Source organism: Silene latifolia, chromosome 7, assembly GCF_048544455.1.
Source record: "Silene latifolia isolate original U9 population chromosome 7, ASM4854445v1, whole genome shotgun sequence".
NCBI lineage: Eukaryota > Viridiplantae > Streptophyta > Magnoliopsida > Caryophyllales > Caryophyllaceae > Silene > Silene latifolia.
Window position 1 is genome coordinate 123,485,909 of NC_133532.1, and position 13,787 is coordinate 123,499,695.

The 13,787-nt window shown below is 33.2% G+C and overlaps 1 protein-coding gene and 1 long non-coding RNA gene across 3 annotated transcripts; both read left to right on the top strand.

Annotated features, from left to right (window-relative positions):
- Nucleotides 1-6,829: 6,829 nt before the first annotated feature.
- LOC141590691 (uncharacterized protein At4g19900-like) lies at nucleotides 6,830-8,019 on the top strand. The gene has a single exon (XM_074411260.1). The coding sequence runs from the start codon at nucleotides 6,895-6,897 to the stop codon at nucleotides 8,017-8,019; it is 1,125 nt and encodes a 374-aa protein (XP_074267361.1). The 5' UTR covers nucleotides 6,830-6,894.
- A 1,103-nt stretch (nucleotides 8,020-9,122) lies between these two features.
- Nucleotides 9,123-12,673, top strand: LOC141591351 (uncharacterized). 2 transcript variants are annotated; one of them, XR_012520820.1, is made up of 5 exons: nucleotides 9,123-9,280; nucleotides 10,864-10,943; nucleotides 11,270-11,473; nucleotides 11,559-11,727; nucleotides 12,274-12,673. It is a non-coding gene; the product is annotated as an uncharacterized LOC141591351 (long non-coding RNA). The 2 variants fall into 2 exon arrangements; XR_012520819.1 differs by having other exon boundaries at nucleotides 10,864-11,473.
- Nucleotides 12,674-13,787: the final 1,114 nt, after the last annotated feature.

Genomic DNA, 13,787 nt, shown 5'->3' on the forward strand with positions numbered 1-13,787 from the left:
TTTTTTTAGGCTAAAGTTTATGCAACCACTAGGTAGTATCAAAAATCAATAATCTTGAAACGACGTGGCGTCATCAAATGATTGCTCTGGCTTCCCAGAAATATGGTACACGTGCTCGCGCGGCCTGTTTTAAAATTTTATTATTATAATTGAAGAAAAATAACATAATTTATATATGACCTTTAATATTTTTAACTATAAATAAAAATAAAACAATTTTTCTCAAATTTAATTTTTTAGGTTTAACTTCAATGTTTTAAAATAAAGTACATACCGTTTTAATTAAAACTAATAAGTGTTAATTAATTATGCATGATCAATGTTTATAAATTATTTTATGACTGATCAAATATCATATTAATTAAAATAAAATTTATTCGAAAAATGCAACAATCAACATTAAGTTCTCAAATTATATCATTTCACTATACGTTATGTTCTAAATCAATTAATATTTGTTCAAAATAATGTAAATATAATTTTATGTAATTTTTAGTTTTTTATGTATAACGTGTGATATTTATGTATCAAACCTATAGAGTTCAAACTCAACTTATTCAAATGTTTTCATTGTGTCTTACACGTGTTATGTGTCAAACATATCTATAAGAATTGCACATTTTGTATTTTTAAACAACTATATATAAATGATGTTTAAGAGTTTACCTGTAAATAAAATAGGTTAAATTTTCTTAAATAATATTTTTTGAGGTTTAACTTCAAAGTATTTAGAAGTTGACATATAAAATATTTAACTAAGGGGTTGTTTGGTTGCATATAGGAATTTGTATTGCCTATGAAGTCATAAAACACGTACATGAATTTGGAATTCATGTGAATTGCAAAAAAATGTTTGGTTGCCATAGAGAAAGTGTCATGTAGGCATTCTAACCTACCTAGGGGGACCTAGGTAAGCAACTTCCTCCATTGTAGAGGAATTGGAATTCATGGGAACTTCCAATTCATGTGAATTGGGGTAACCAAACAACATACTCATTTTGCAATTCACATGAATTTAAGTTCCTGCATTGTTTAGTGGGTAACCAAACAACCTCTAAAAGTAATATTTAGCTAGTCATGATTAATATTTATACTCGACGTATACATATTTTAATTGAATATAATAAAGAAAAATATAACGCTTTTTCTACTTTTTCATGTCGTTTATAATATTATATTATTTTATAATCATTACTTTTGTTTTGATTATTAAATGCACTCGCGATCACTGTGTACATACATACTCGTTATCACACTATTTAAACCTATCAAAATCTCACATATATTCAGTTTTTCGCAATATATTTTTTTTCATTCCCACATAAAAACTTATGTTTTAGTAGTTTTTTTAAGTTATGTTTTTAAGAAATACAATGACTCTTCCAAATATATTTTTCTTAAGATTTAGTGGTTTAAGTTTTATAACTTTCTCAAAATGTCTTTTTACGTAAACATAAAACATTATGAGACACTCACTTTAATCATCTCTACAAATAAAAATATTTCAATAAATATAATGAAAATTATACTCAATTTGAAGCATTTTTCGCAATGAACGTAATTATTCACGTTTTAGAATTTATATCAAAATATTTTTTTAATAAATTTAGTACCAAATCACCATAATTATTTAATTTAATTTTATAATAAAATTTATTAAATTATAATATATTTTGCTGAGATTTATACAACATTTATTATGTTTATATTTAATGTTCAGCTGTAATTAATACTTGTATTTAATGTTGGGTTGACACGTGGCGCATCCACATCGTTTCCACCCATTTTATATATATATATATATATATATATATATATATATATATATATATATATATATATATATATATATATATATATATATATATATATATATATATATATAGATTGTAGAAACATTTTGATTCTTTGATCTGGTTAGATATTATCTTATGTTAGATTATGTTTATCCAAACACTCGATATGAGGCTTAACAATCGTAAAATATTAGTATTATTTTTATATGAGCATGGTACGTCCAATACAAATCTAATTGAGCTTATATGCAATGTTTTCGAGCTTTAATTTTAAAAATTTTGACTTACATTTTAATTTTTTAGGTGTTAAAATTAAAATTTAATTGACTTTATATGTATTATTTTTTAGTTTCAATATAATATTTTGAGTTAAATTTATTTATAAAGTCGCTCAGATTCTTTTCAATAATACTCGTAAAATGTACATATAAGCTCAAATCCTTTGCTATAAAGCTCCAAGTCTATACTACCGGGATGTATACAACTGGTTATATAGTCCACTAATTGTTATTTTTATCCTAAAGACTCAATTTTGACTCTTTTATTTCTTTTACTTTATCGTTCAGAAGTGAGACCCATCAAAATTCCTCACCAAAAATTTGTGGAACCCACTAAACCTATTTTTTACACAAACGAAATACTATTCACGGGTTTTAAGTTGAAAATTCAAGATCCACTTTAAGACTTTGCTGACTTGCTGTAGTACCACCCACTTTATCCCTATTTTCAACATAATCTTACTAAAGTCTCAACCTTACCATCTTAGCTAAGATCCGTATAATTTTAGCGTTAGTAGATGGGAGTATGGGACAATAGTTTATCCTTCGACATTCTGATTTTTATCTCATTGATTGATTCCGTCTTAAAAAGAAATTTTTGTTTGATACAATGACATAGGCTTATTTTTGTATCTTTCTTTCTTACTCAATGTAATTTTGGAATAAGACGAATTAGGAACATGATTTCTTAATTAGGAATAAAATAATATTCGTTACATTCCATTTTTATTAACAACTTTTCTATTTTCAGAAAGGATTTAAGAAATTTTGCTAAAATATCAATCACACACATTGAATTAGAGAGATTGAGGATAACCTTATTATTATGGTTATGTAGCATAAGCAAAGGGCTATAGCTCAGTTAGGTAGAACACCTTTACATGAGTGCCAATGTTTAATTATCAGATCATGCAATCAAAGAAATTCCATAGTTTGCTTTTGATCTTGATAAACATACTCAGAATTAATTAGCACGAGGTCAACTATTACGTGAATTACCAAAAAAACCTAGCTCAATCGGCCCTTCTTACTATAGAAGAACATATAATGACTATGCATACAATAAATGGTTATCCTGATTCATTAGAAATTGGCATGTAAAGAAAATTATTGTTGAATCACATTCTTACTTAACAACGAATAAATTGCAATTTCAAGAAATTATCTCTTCTACCAAAATTTTTACTAATGAAGCAGAAGCCGTTTTAAAAGAAGATATTCGAGAATACATAGAACACTTTTTTTTTTGAAATAGAAAAATAATTTCATTAATAGAACGTCATACGACACTTACAAAGAATAACTATAATCGAAACCGAATCTATTATAAACCAAAGAAAAATAAATTTCTTGTAAACTAGGGATTCAAACCATGATTTGACAATTTGGCTCGGCCTCGTATCGCTATCTTCATGCAACTTTTGATGAAAGAATCATTCGTTTCATAAATTTTTGATAAGTCCATTTTATATATACTTTAACCCCCTATTTTAGCTCGGTTTAGTTGATTATTGCATTTCTAATAATGTATTTGTGAGCTAATTCCGTGTTCTAGGTGATTTTGCTCGTATTCATTGCATTTTGTAGGAAATGAAGCACTCGGTAGCTTTTCCCCGTCAAATTAGCATTCACCCAAGTTCATGAGGCTAATGAGAGCAAGTCTTGATCATGCAAAGGAGTTTCGGGAAGCATAGGGGCATTTTGGGAAGAAATTGGAAAATTTGTGCAAGAGGAAACCAATCTTAGTTGGTGGATATGTAAAGAAATGAAGTCCAAGTAAAAGCCCAAGCCATATGCATGCATTGGATGCCAAAGGATGCCTTAGACGGACTCTTAAACACGCTTGCATTGGATTCCACATTCTCATCAAGCATGAAGTTAAGACGGAATTAAGACAAATTAGTAAAAAGCCACGACCCCGATCGGGGTGGGGTGGCCCCGATCAGGGTGTTCCTATTTCACCTTATTTCCATTACTCCCTTTGGTATTATATAAAGGGTGTTGATCCGGGACCTAAAATACACTTCTTACACACCTTCTACACCACTTTTATACTCTCATTTTCAGTTCTTAGTTTAGGTTAGATTAGATTTTCCTTAAGCTTTTCTTTATTGTAATTTTCTTTAAACATTTCAAGTTCATTTTCAATTTCCATTTCAAGTATTGTTCTTCTATATTCAAGTTCTATTTCCATTATAAAGGTAATCTCATTTCTAGTACTACTTTGTTATTCCTTTGTCATTTCCATTTACTAATTATGATCACTTTATGATTTGTCATTAGTCTAATTTACATTATGCAAGAGTAGTTAAAATTGTCTAGGGAATAAGTGAAACAATGCATAAGTACTTCTTGCACTTGTTGATTTAGGATGTTATAATATCGTTTCATTGTTTCTTTCACATGTTTGCATTTTATTGTTAGTCTTTGATAAATGATCACTATCTTAGATTAAATTTGTTAATTCACTTTTATAAGTCGAGAGGCACGAAATTGAATTAGACTAAACATGTGTTAGCAGACCGACCTAGTCATAGCGAGAGTTCTCTAGGACCCAATATATGGTTGACAATAAGGCCGAGAGGTGGTGTCTTTAAGTCTAAACAATTGACAATATTATCTAATCCGAGTTTAACTTGAGCATTTAGATAATTTGCATGTGTGACCCAACCTCCCTAGACTATTCCTTTATTATTGTCTTATCACAAGTTTACCAACCAAACCAAGCAATTATACATTTACCGACCTTGATAGAATTCACCCCATAACAACTAATTAACATCTCTCGTCTCCTTGTGTTCGACCCCTATTACTACATTCATTTGTGTCTAGGGTATTTTATCTTTGTTAGGTTGCGACATCCTATCAATTGTAAAACGAAAAATACTTCTTACTAGTTCCATAAAGCATTGACAAATAACTTGTATCCATTGAAGTAATGTGCGAGCTAGGAACCATCAACGAATTACTCTTGTCTATATTTTGATTGAAACTAAATCTAAGATTAACTGGAAAACACCCGAAATAAAGGACATAAAAATTGAAAAACGATTCTTCCAAAAAGAGAGACTTTTATCGATTAGATGACAGATACACACGCATATTATTAATTGAAAGATGAAACAGTTTTGGGGCTTACCATAAATTAATTATCGATGAGAGCCCCGAATTTAATGGATAGAGGCTATGGTTTTTCCAGAGAGAAGGGGGAAATAGTTTCCTCTATTACTGCGTTATGTTATACGGAGTATTGATTAGCAATGAAACAATTGGTACAACGAGAACACATAGAACACTTTCTACTTGAGGAACAAGCATAAAGAAGTTTATGCATGAGAAATGATAGTTGAAAGATTCTGGGTAATATTGATATAATGATTTTTCACTTATTTGTGCCTATCTGAGTATCTAATTATGTGAATAAAGCAATTAGGGGGCGTTTGGTTAGAGAAAGGGAAAGGGAAAGGAAATTAGAAAGGGTAAGAGGGGGAAAGGTAAGGGATTACCTAAAACTTAACTACTTGTTTGGTTACATCAAGAAAATGAAGTGTGGTGGGTTGTGGTTTGTTTTGGTGTATGGGGTGGTTATGGTGGTGGTGATGATGGCGGTGGTGGTGGCGTCGTGGTGGTGGTAGTAGGTTGGCTGTGGTGGTGGTGGCGTCATGGTGGTTGTGGCGGTGGTGTTGTGGTGGTTGTTTATGTGGGGTGGTTGTGGTGGTGGTGGCGATGACGTCGTGGTGGTGGTGGTGGCAGTAGGGTGGTTGTGGCGGTGGTGGCATCATGGTGGTTGTGGCGGTGTTGGTTTATATAGGCTGGATGTGGTGGTGGTTTTGGTGGTGGTGGTGATGGTGATGGCGTCTTGATGGTTACTGGTGTGGTGGGAGTCGCAAGTGTGGTGGTAGGTAAATAAGGTGGTTGAAGGGTAACAAAGGTAATGAAATCTCATACCTTGGGGGGGGGGGGGTAATGAATTAGATGGATTTAAGGGTAAGGAAGAGAGTTTCATTCTCTTTGTTTGTGTCAAACAAACACCAACAAAGGAAATCAATAACTTTGTTTCCCTTTCTTTTTCTTATAGACCTCCAACCAAACGTCCCCTTAATATTAATGTACATACTACAGAGTCATAAATAAATCCATTTTTATAATATAAAAGGTCATTATCTATCAATATTATTCATATCATAAATACATATACCTTCCTAGTAATGTACATAATACATTCTCCATCAATTTCATTACCATATCCATTATATAAATATTCATTCCTACTATATAAAAAAATTACTCTTAACGTTGTTTACTATATATACAAACCCGTCTCACTTTACATTTTATTATAGTTACAACATTATAACAAAGAAATCTTAACATTTTAATTGAGAGATAAAAATACCGTGAATAATAAATATCAGATTCAATTTCTCACTTCCTTTGTACTATTTTAATGTTATACTTCATTTTGATACAAAGAAATTATCTACACTCTCTTAAAATATTACAATATCACTAATAAAAAAACATGACATGGTCTATTTCTCTCAATCATGTCCTAGCAATATTAACTAATACTCATGATCACTCAAAAACCTTCAAATCATGCAAATTACCCTACACAAAAAAAACTCACCAATATGACCTCCAAAAATGATGATTTCTCTAACCAATATTGCTCAATTTTCTCCTATTTTGTTATTACAAAATCCCAAATTTTTATAAGTTTTTGCATGCCATTTAAATCTCTACTGGCTTTGTTTATTCTTGTTCTTCTTGCATTCAACTCCCTCAACATATTTTTGTACATCATACCATCAATTTTTATGGAAAATCTCAATCAAAATCATGGGAAAAAGCTCCCAAATTCACAATTTTCCTTTTCAAAACCCATATATGCAATTAAAGAAGATACACTTATTCCCTTGTTTTCTACCAAAACTCATCTCACACTTTCCAATTATTCAATCTATGTCACTCAACAAAAGAGACCTAAAACCCGAAAGGCGAAACGGGTATACAAAATTCCTCCATCATTATTACAAGTTCCATCAAGGGTATTTTCAAGGCAAGTAAAGGAATTCTTTGTAGGAAATTCTTGTAAAATTCGGGTTTTCATGACATGGATATCGCCCCTCAAGTCGTTTGGTGACCGAGAAAGGTTATGCATTGAAAGCCTATTTAAGTTCAACCCTAATGCATGTTTGCTCATTGTTTCAAATTCCATGGATACATATAAAGGAGCTCAAATGTTGAGACCCTTTACTGGGATGAATTTCAAGGTTATGGCAATTGCACCCGATTTCCGGTTTATTTTCAAGGATACAATGGGAGCTAATTGGTACAATGAGTTGGAGAAAGGAAATATCAAAAGAGGTGAAATATCATTAGGGCAAAACCTTTCAAATTTGCTTAGACTTGCACTATTATATAAGTATGGTGGAATTTATATGGACACTGATTTTATTGTGTTAAAGAAGTTGAATAAGTTGAAGAATTTAATTGGTGCACAAATGGTTGATACAAGAACAAAGAAATGGAGTAGATTGAACAATGCATTGCTAATTTTTGACAAGAAACAACCTATATTGAGCAAGTTTATTGAGGAATTTGCCCTAACTTTTGATGGCAATAAGTGGGGGTATAATGGTCCTTATCTAGTTTCAAGGGTGGTTGAGAGGCTAAATGGAAGCCTTGGATTGGATGGACAAAAGAATTTGACGATTTTACCCCCGACGGCCTTTTATATGGTCGTTTGGGTCCGGATTGGGAGCCTATTTCAAAAGCCTAAGGATGAACTTCACTTGCAATGGATAAATGATAAGCTTAATAGAATTGGGGAAGATAGTTATGCTTTGCACTTGTGGAATAGGCAAAGTAGATGGATTAAGGTTGAAAATGGTAGTATAATTAGCCATTTGATGAAGAGTTCTTGTGTCTTTTGCCAGTGAGGATCGTCTGTCCCATTTAGTGTCCCATTCTGTGTCTCACACCATACATATTTTGACACATCAACACATTACCATATTTGTTGCATATTTTTTATTTGCAACAAATGATGTGTCCATATATAAGTGGAGTGACACACAAAATGAGACGCAAAAATGGGACAGAGGATCCCTACCCGTCTTTTGATAAATGTAACCTTGTAAATATTATTTGCTGCCATTTATTCTCAGAATTTAGTCTAAACGTCTTTTTACTTTTAGTTCGTAGAACGATGTATTTTCTCATATGTTTCAGTGAATTTTCTTCTTTTCAATTTCTCGAGTCTAATATTAACAATTTTTTTACCTTCCATAGACTTGATAATAGGAGGATTATTGAGTGAGCCAATATACTCTCTTAGGAGACGCAATAACGTATCAAGAGTCATAAATTTTTAATGAGGGAACAACTTAGACTTGACTAGGTACAACACAAATTTGTAATGCTTCACAATTTGTTTTATATTTTTAAATTACTAGATGTGCATGAGTTCTACACTTCTACTCAAATAAGTACATCCTATCCCCCCTACTCCAATCAATTTTTTTTTACGTTTTTTTATTATTTATGTGTCTCAATCATTTCTTCACGTTTTCGTTTATATATTATATGTCCATAAAATTATGCCTTTTATTCTATTTCTATTTCTTAGAGCTTGTCATCTCCATAGTCCTTAATTTCAATGAAAAAAAAAACACATAAAAAATTGATCGAGAGGGAGAAAGGCCCTGTACTTTTTGGCTTAATTTCATCTCATTTCGGTTTCGATTCATTTCACTCTATTCGATTGATTCGAGTCGATTCAAAACATTCATTTAGCTCATCTTTTCACAAATTAACTCTTACTTCAGGTTCATTCAGTTATGTTCAATCCCATTCAGTTCAATTCAATTCAGCTCAAGTTTCATTCAATTCAGTTCAGCTCTAATCAACCGAAAAGAACCGGGCCGAAGTATTAATTGCGGGCACAAAAATTCACTTTGGGCTAAATACACATATATGGATCAGCCCATAAAAACCAATGACACAACTCAAACCAACCTGTTTCCTTCCATAGTACCAGAATCACTACTTCGTTTTCTTTTTTCTTTTTTTCTTTTATTTTTTTAAAAAAAAAGTGAAAGCAAATTCTAGTGAGAGAAACTATTCGTAAAGAGAAGGATCGACGACAACAATGGCGATTGTTTCAGTGCGGCGATTTTCGAAACCTAATCGGAATTTTTGGTAATAGCTAAAATTCGTTCAACATCTGGTATTTACGAATCTCAATTACATTGTTGAATGTTAAATGTTCTTGTCATAAAAGATTTAGTTCAAATTCTTGTGTAAGACGGTTTTACATAAATTCGCTCAACATCTGGTAATCTGGTATTTCCTTATCTCGGTTATGTTGTTGAATGTTAAATGTTGCTGTTGTATTTGATTTAATTCAAATTCTTATGTAATACGGTTCTACTTCTACGTAGTTAAAATTCGCTCAACTTCTTGTATTGCCTTATCTCGGTTATGTTGTTGAATGTTAAATGTTGCTGTTGTATTTGATTTAATTCAAATTCTTATGTAAGACGGTTTTACGTAGTTAAAATTCGCTCATCTTGTATTGCCTTATCTCGGTTATGTTGTTGAATGTTAATTGTTGCGGTTGTATTTGATTTAGTTCAAGTTCTCGTGTAAGTCGGTTTAACGTAGCTAAAATTCGCTCAATATTAGGTAGAATATTTGATTTAGCACAAATAGCTAAAATCCGCTCAACAATAGGTACAATTAGGTACAATATTTGATTTAGTAGTAGCTAAAGTTCGCTCAACATCAGGTATAATATTGGATTTAGCACAAATTCGTGTAAGACGGTTTCACGTAGCTAAAATTCGGTTAACATTAGGTAGAATATTTGATTTAGCATGAATTCTTGTGTAATGCGGTTTTATGTAGTTTAGTATCTAAGAAAATGGATGAGAGTGAAGACGATATCTATTAAGCTCATATGGTTGGGTGAGAGTGAAGACGATATCAATGGATGAGAGTGAAGACGATATCAATTGTAGGAACGGTTGGGTGGCCGAGATCTCTCCATTGCTGAACTGTATTGTTTTGGAGGATTTCTTTACTCTAGTTGGTTATGGATTTATTGGGGTTGTCAAGTTATTGATTTAGTCTTGGATTTATGAGTAATTTGGTGTTTAATTGTAAGTTTACTGTTTGATGAGCTAGCTTGGTGTAGAGTGCTTAAGCAATTGTAGTAAATGATCAGGTGGCCGAGGCCTCTACATTGCTGAGTTTTAATCTTTCGAATGAATTATGTTTTTTTGTTGTGGATTTCTTAGGATATTGGAGTTATTAATTCAGTTTAGGAATTATGAAAATTTTGGTGAGAATTGTAAGTTTAATGGGTGATAGACTATTAGACTGATAGCTAGCAACGGGATTAAGCAGATCTTCCCTTCGATTAGGTGGCCGAAAACCTGAAACCTCTATGTTGCTTTACTCAAATCGGGGGAGTGTCCAGACAGGATTATGAGGATCAATTATCTGGAGATTAAGAAGCTTAGAACCACATAAGTATACGACTTTTGCTTCTATGTATTCTTGTACACAGAAAGGACTCAAGAATACACCCGGTAGGGAGAAGGAAAACGTTGATGTTCCTTGTGTATCCTGCCTGTGTGTTTAGTTAGTACTGAGTAATATTTACTTCTGTAGTTACATTTCAATCGATCCCTGTAATTTTCTTGACTTAGACTTCTAATCAATTTATTCTTATGAGATTGATGCCAGAGATGTCATCACTTGATTCTGTCTAACTGCAGGTATATATTGAGGAGGAGGAGGAGGATAGTATGAAGTTAAACGCAAACAACGTGAGCGTATGCAGGCATGCAGCCAAAAGGTTGGAAAGATAGATATTGAAAATCAGATTTGTTTTCTTTTGTGATAATTGACTTGATTTGTCGAGACATCTGTTATCTGTCAAAATGGGAAGTAAACCCGATTGATGGTGCAGGAATATTTACTTGTTTGCCAATGTCTATAGTGATAAAGATACCATGTTGGACATCAGTGGCATGTTTTTTTTTCCCCTTACATATGAAATTTAAATGAAGTTCTCGGTACTTTGTCTAAGGAGCTGGAGTAAGTTCTCTGCATGTAAGAAGGTGCTCCATCTCCATGGCTTATTATTATGCAGTTAATGTCTTTGTGTACACATCTATACAGGAACAATATTCTGAGGTTTTTGAAATCAGCAGAGGAAAGAGCCTGAGAAATCATTGTACCAAATATACTTTCTTCTTTGTCGGAAATATTGGGAAATTGGTTATTAGGTGTGATATTGTTGTCCACTCGTCTTGTATTTCAGAATTTTCGATGGTTCCCGGATGGATCTTCTTCTTGGCCAGAAAGCAGATCTTCTTGAACAATGTATTAATATTGTCTGCAAAGCTATTTAGACTTTAAGCAGATCTTCTGAAACAATGTATTACTACTTAACAATTTCTTTTTACAGATATGAACTGCGCAACCAGCACGAGTATGTCAGTGACATGGCTGCAGATGTTTGTACATTCAACTTATGTTGTGGAGGATTGCAGAACGAGAGAAAGAGGAAGTAACTGAAAGAAATGGACAGAAAATTAAAGAAATGAGATTTCATGTTTTAGGCCGTCATGCTGCAGGTAAGTTGCATTTGTTTTTTTCTCAATGCTATTACTCAGGAGAAAATCTAGTTTACTTGAACTAGGATTATACAGTGAGATAGACAGAAACCTGTTTGAGTGGTAAAATATTGGTGCTAATCTGTTTCTAGAGTATCAAACCAGACTGCAGAACCTTCGTGACTTGCCTTACGACAATGAAACTCTGCTCACAATGTAGCCACAATATCTTAGTGAAAATTTCAAAGTTATTGCATGCCTTAATCTTAGGTTTTCCAATATATTTTTGCAAAAATGGGTTTAGATGCACAATAAATTTTGATTTCGGGTGTCCTGTAACCCGATGTGGTTGAACAAATACAAGATACAGGCAGTATTTACCAGTCAGTTTCCGAGGTGAATAGTCAGGACTATTATTTCAGCTACACTGGTTGACACTATAATGCTGGCTGTAGACCAGTCATTTTCCGAGGTTAATAGTCAGAAACCCTTATAAATGGTGCAATCAAATGATTTACTATTGTGATATGTGAGTGTTTTTTACTGTGTAAGTTGCCATAATAACAGGGGTACAAGGCTTGTCCTATTTTTGCATCCAAACTCCAAGGACACTCTAGAGCTGGTTTGGTGGAGGAGCGGTTTGGAAGGAAAGGGACGGGAGCTAGAAGGATAAAATTCCCTTATTTGGTTAGCAAAGAGAGTTATAAGGAAACGAAGGGAAAGGGAGGGCGGGAGGGATCTATTTTCCGTCCTTTCCCTTCACCCTCTCCTTTATTCGTTCCTAAAGTTATATCCAATCAACCTTTTAAGTTTTAACATTAGTCGAACAGAGAAACAACGGGTAATAATAATGTACGGAGTAATACACTAATACATAGCTCATCCATCAACTTTACGAGTTGAAATGTTAAATTAAAGACACTAGGAATCTATCATAATCAAGTTGTTACATCTCATGAACTTTTTACACGAAGAATTGCTTACAATACAAAACCCCATTTGCCAAACGTTGGGACCAAACATGATGAATGATGACTTTAAAGTTGTTTAAGTAGTAGTGGTGCAATCCTCATCCTTCCATCACTTGCATGCTCGTTTTTGGAATTATTGTTCTTCTAAGGTACTTATCCACTAAGAAACCATACATAGTGGGACTGTCGATAGAGACCCCTCCTCCCCCTCCCCCTCCCCTCCCCTCCCCTTCTTAGTTGACTTTTGCCTGCCTTATCAGCACACTAGTGCATTTCGTTATGTCTCGGAATAGAAATTTCTAGTTAAGCTAGATCGACCTCTTACTAATTTGCCCCAGTATGAGCCTATGAGGGTTTGCTTGTGTTAATGTTTGGCTAAGCTAGATCGGCCTCTTATTAATTTCTCCCGGTATGAGTGTTTGTTCTGTTAGAATTAATCCGAATAGAGACCATAAACTTCATACTAAATTACTCGGTATAAACTGTAGAGCGGAAGCGTACCTGATTTCATTACGAATGGTTGAGATGAACCGCCTGAAGGGACGGTCTTCAGGATTAGGTCTTCTAGTAGACACACATACCATGGGGATCTCTCTAGATGGGATGCGGGAGATTAGGTTATTGTGTCTTCTGGGGACCATAACCCCGGTGACTTATATATAGTCTCCTTAATCTAATGCGCCCATCATGCATTAGTAACCTAATGGGTATCTACACAATTAAGATATCCTGCCCATACTTTATAAGACGTGATTAATATGCCCGTATTATATTATCCGGATGGATCACTATATTGGGCTAAACTTAAACGATAGCAAACAAATACAATCTGTATAATAGTGTGTCCACATAAATAGTATTGGACCCAATATTCTTACAATCTCCCACTTGGGTCAAATACAGATAGTGTGTGACACCTGAAAAAATTGTATTCATTTTATAACCTTACGCGCTCAACAGTGCTATCAACATTCCAACCGTCTTATGCAATTCGGTCCATCAATTATACTAACATAGGATCAAAGCGGTCTTTGCTCCAATTTGTCGTAGCAGGACCCTCAATGGTCACATATGTAAATATAACCAACGACATGAATCGAGCATGGGAGT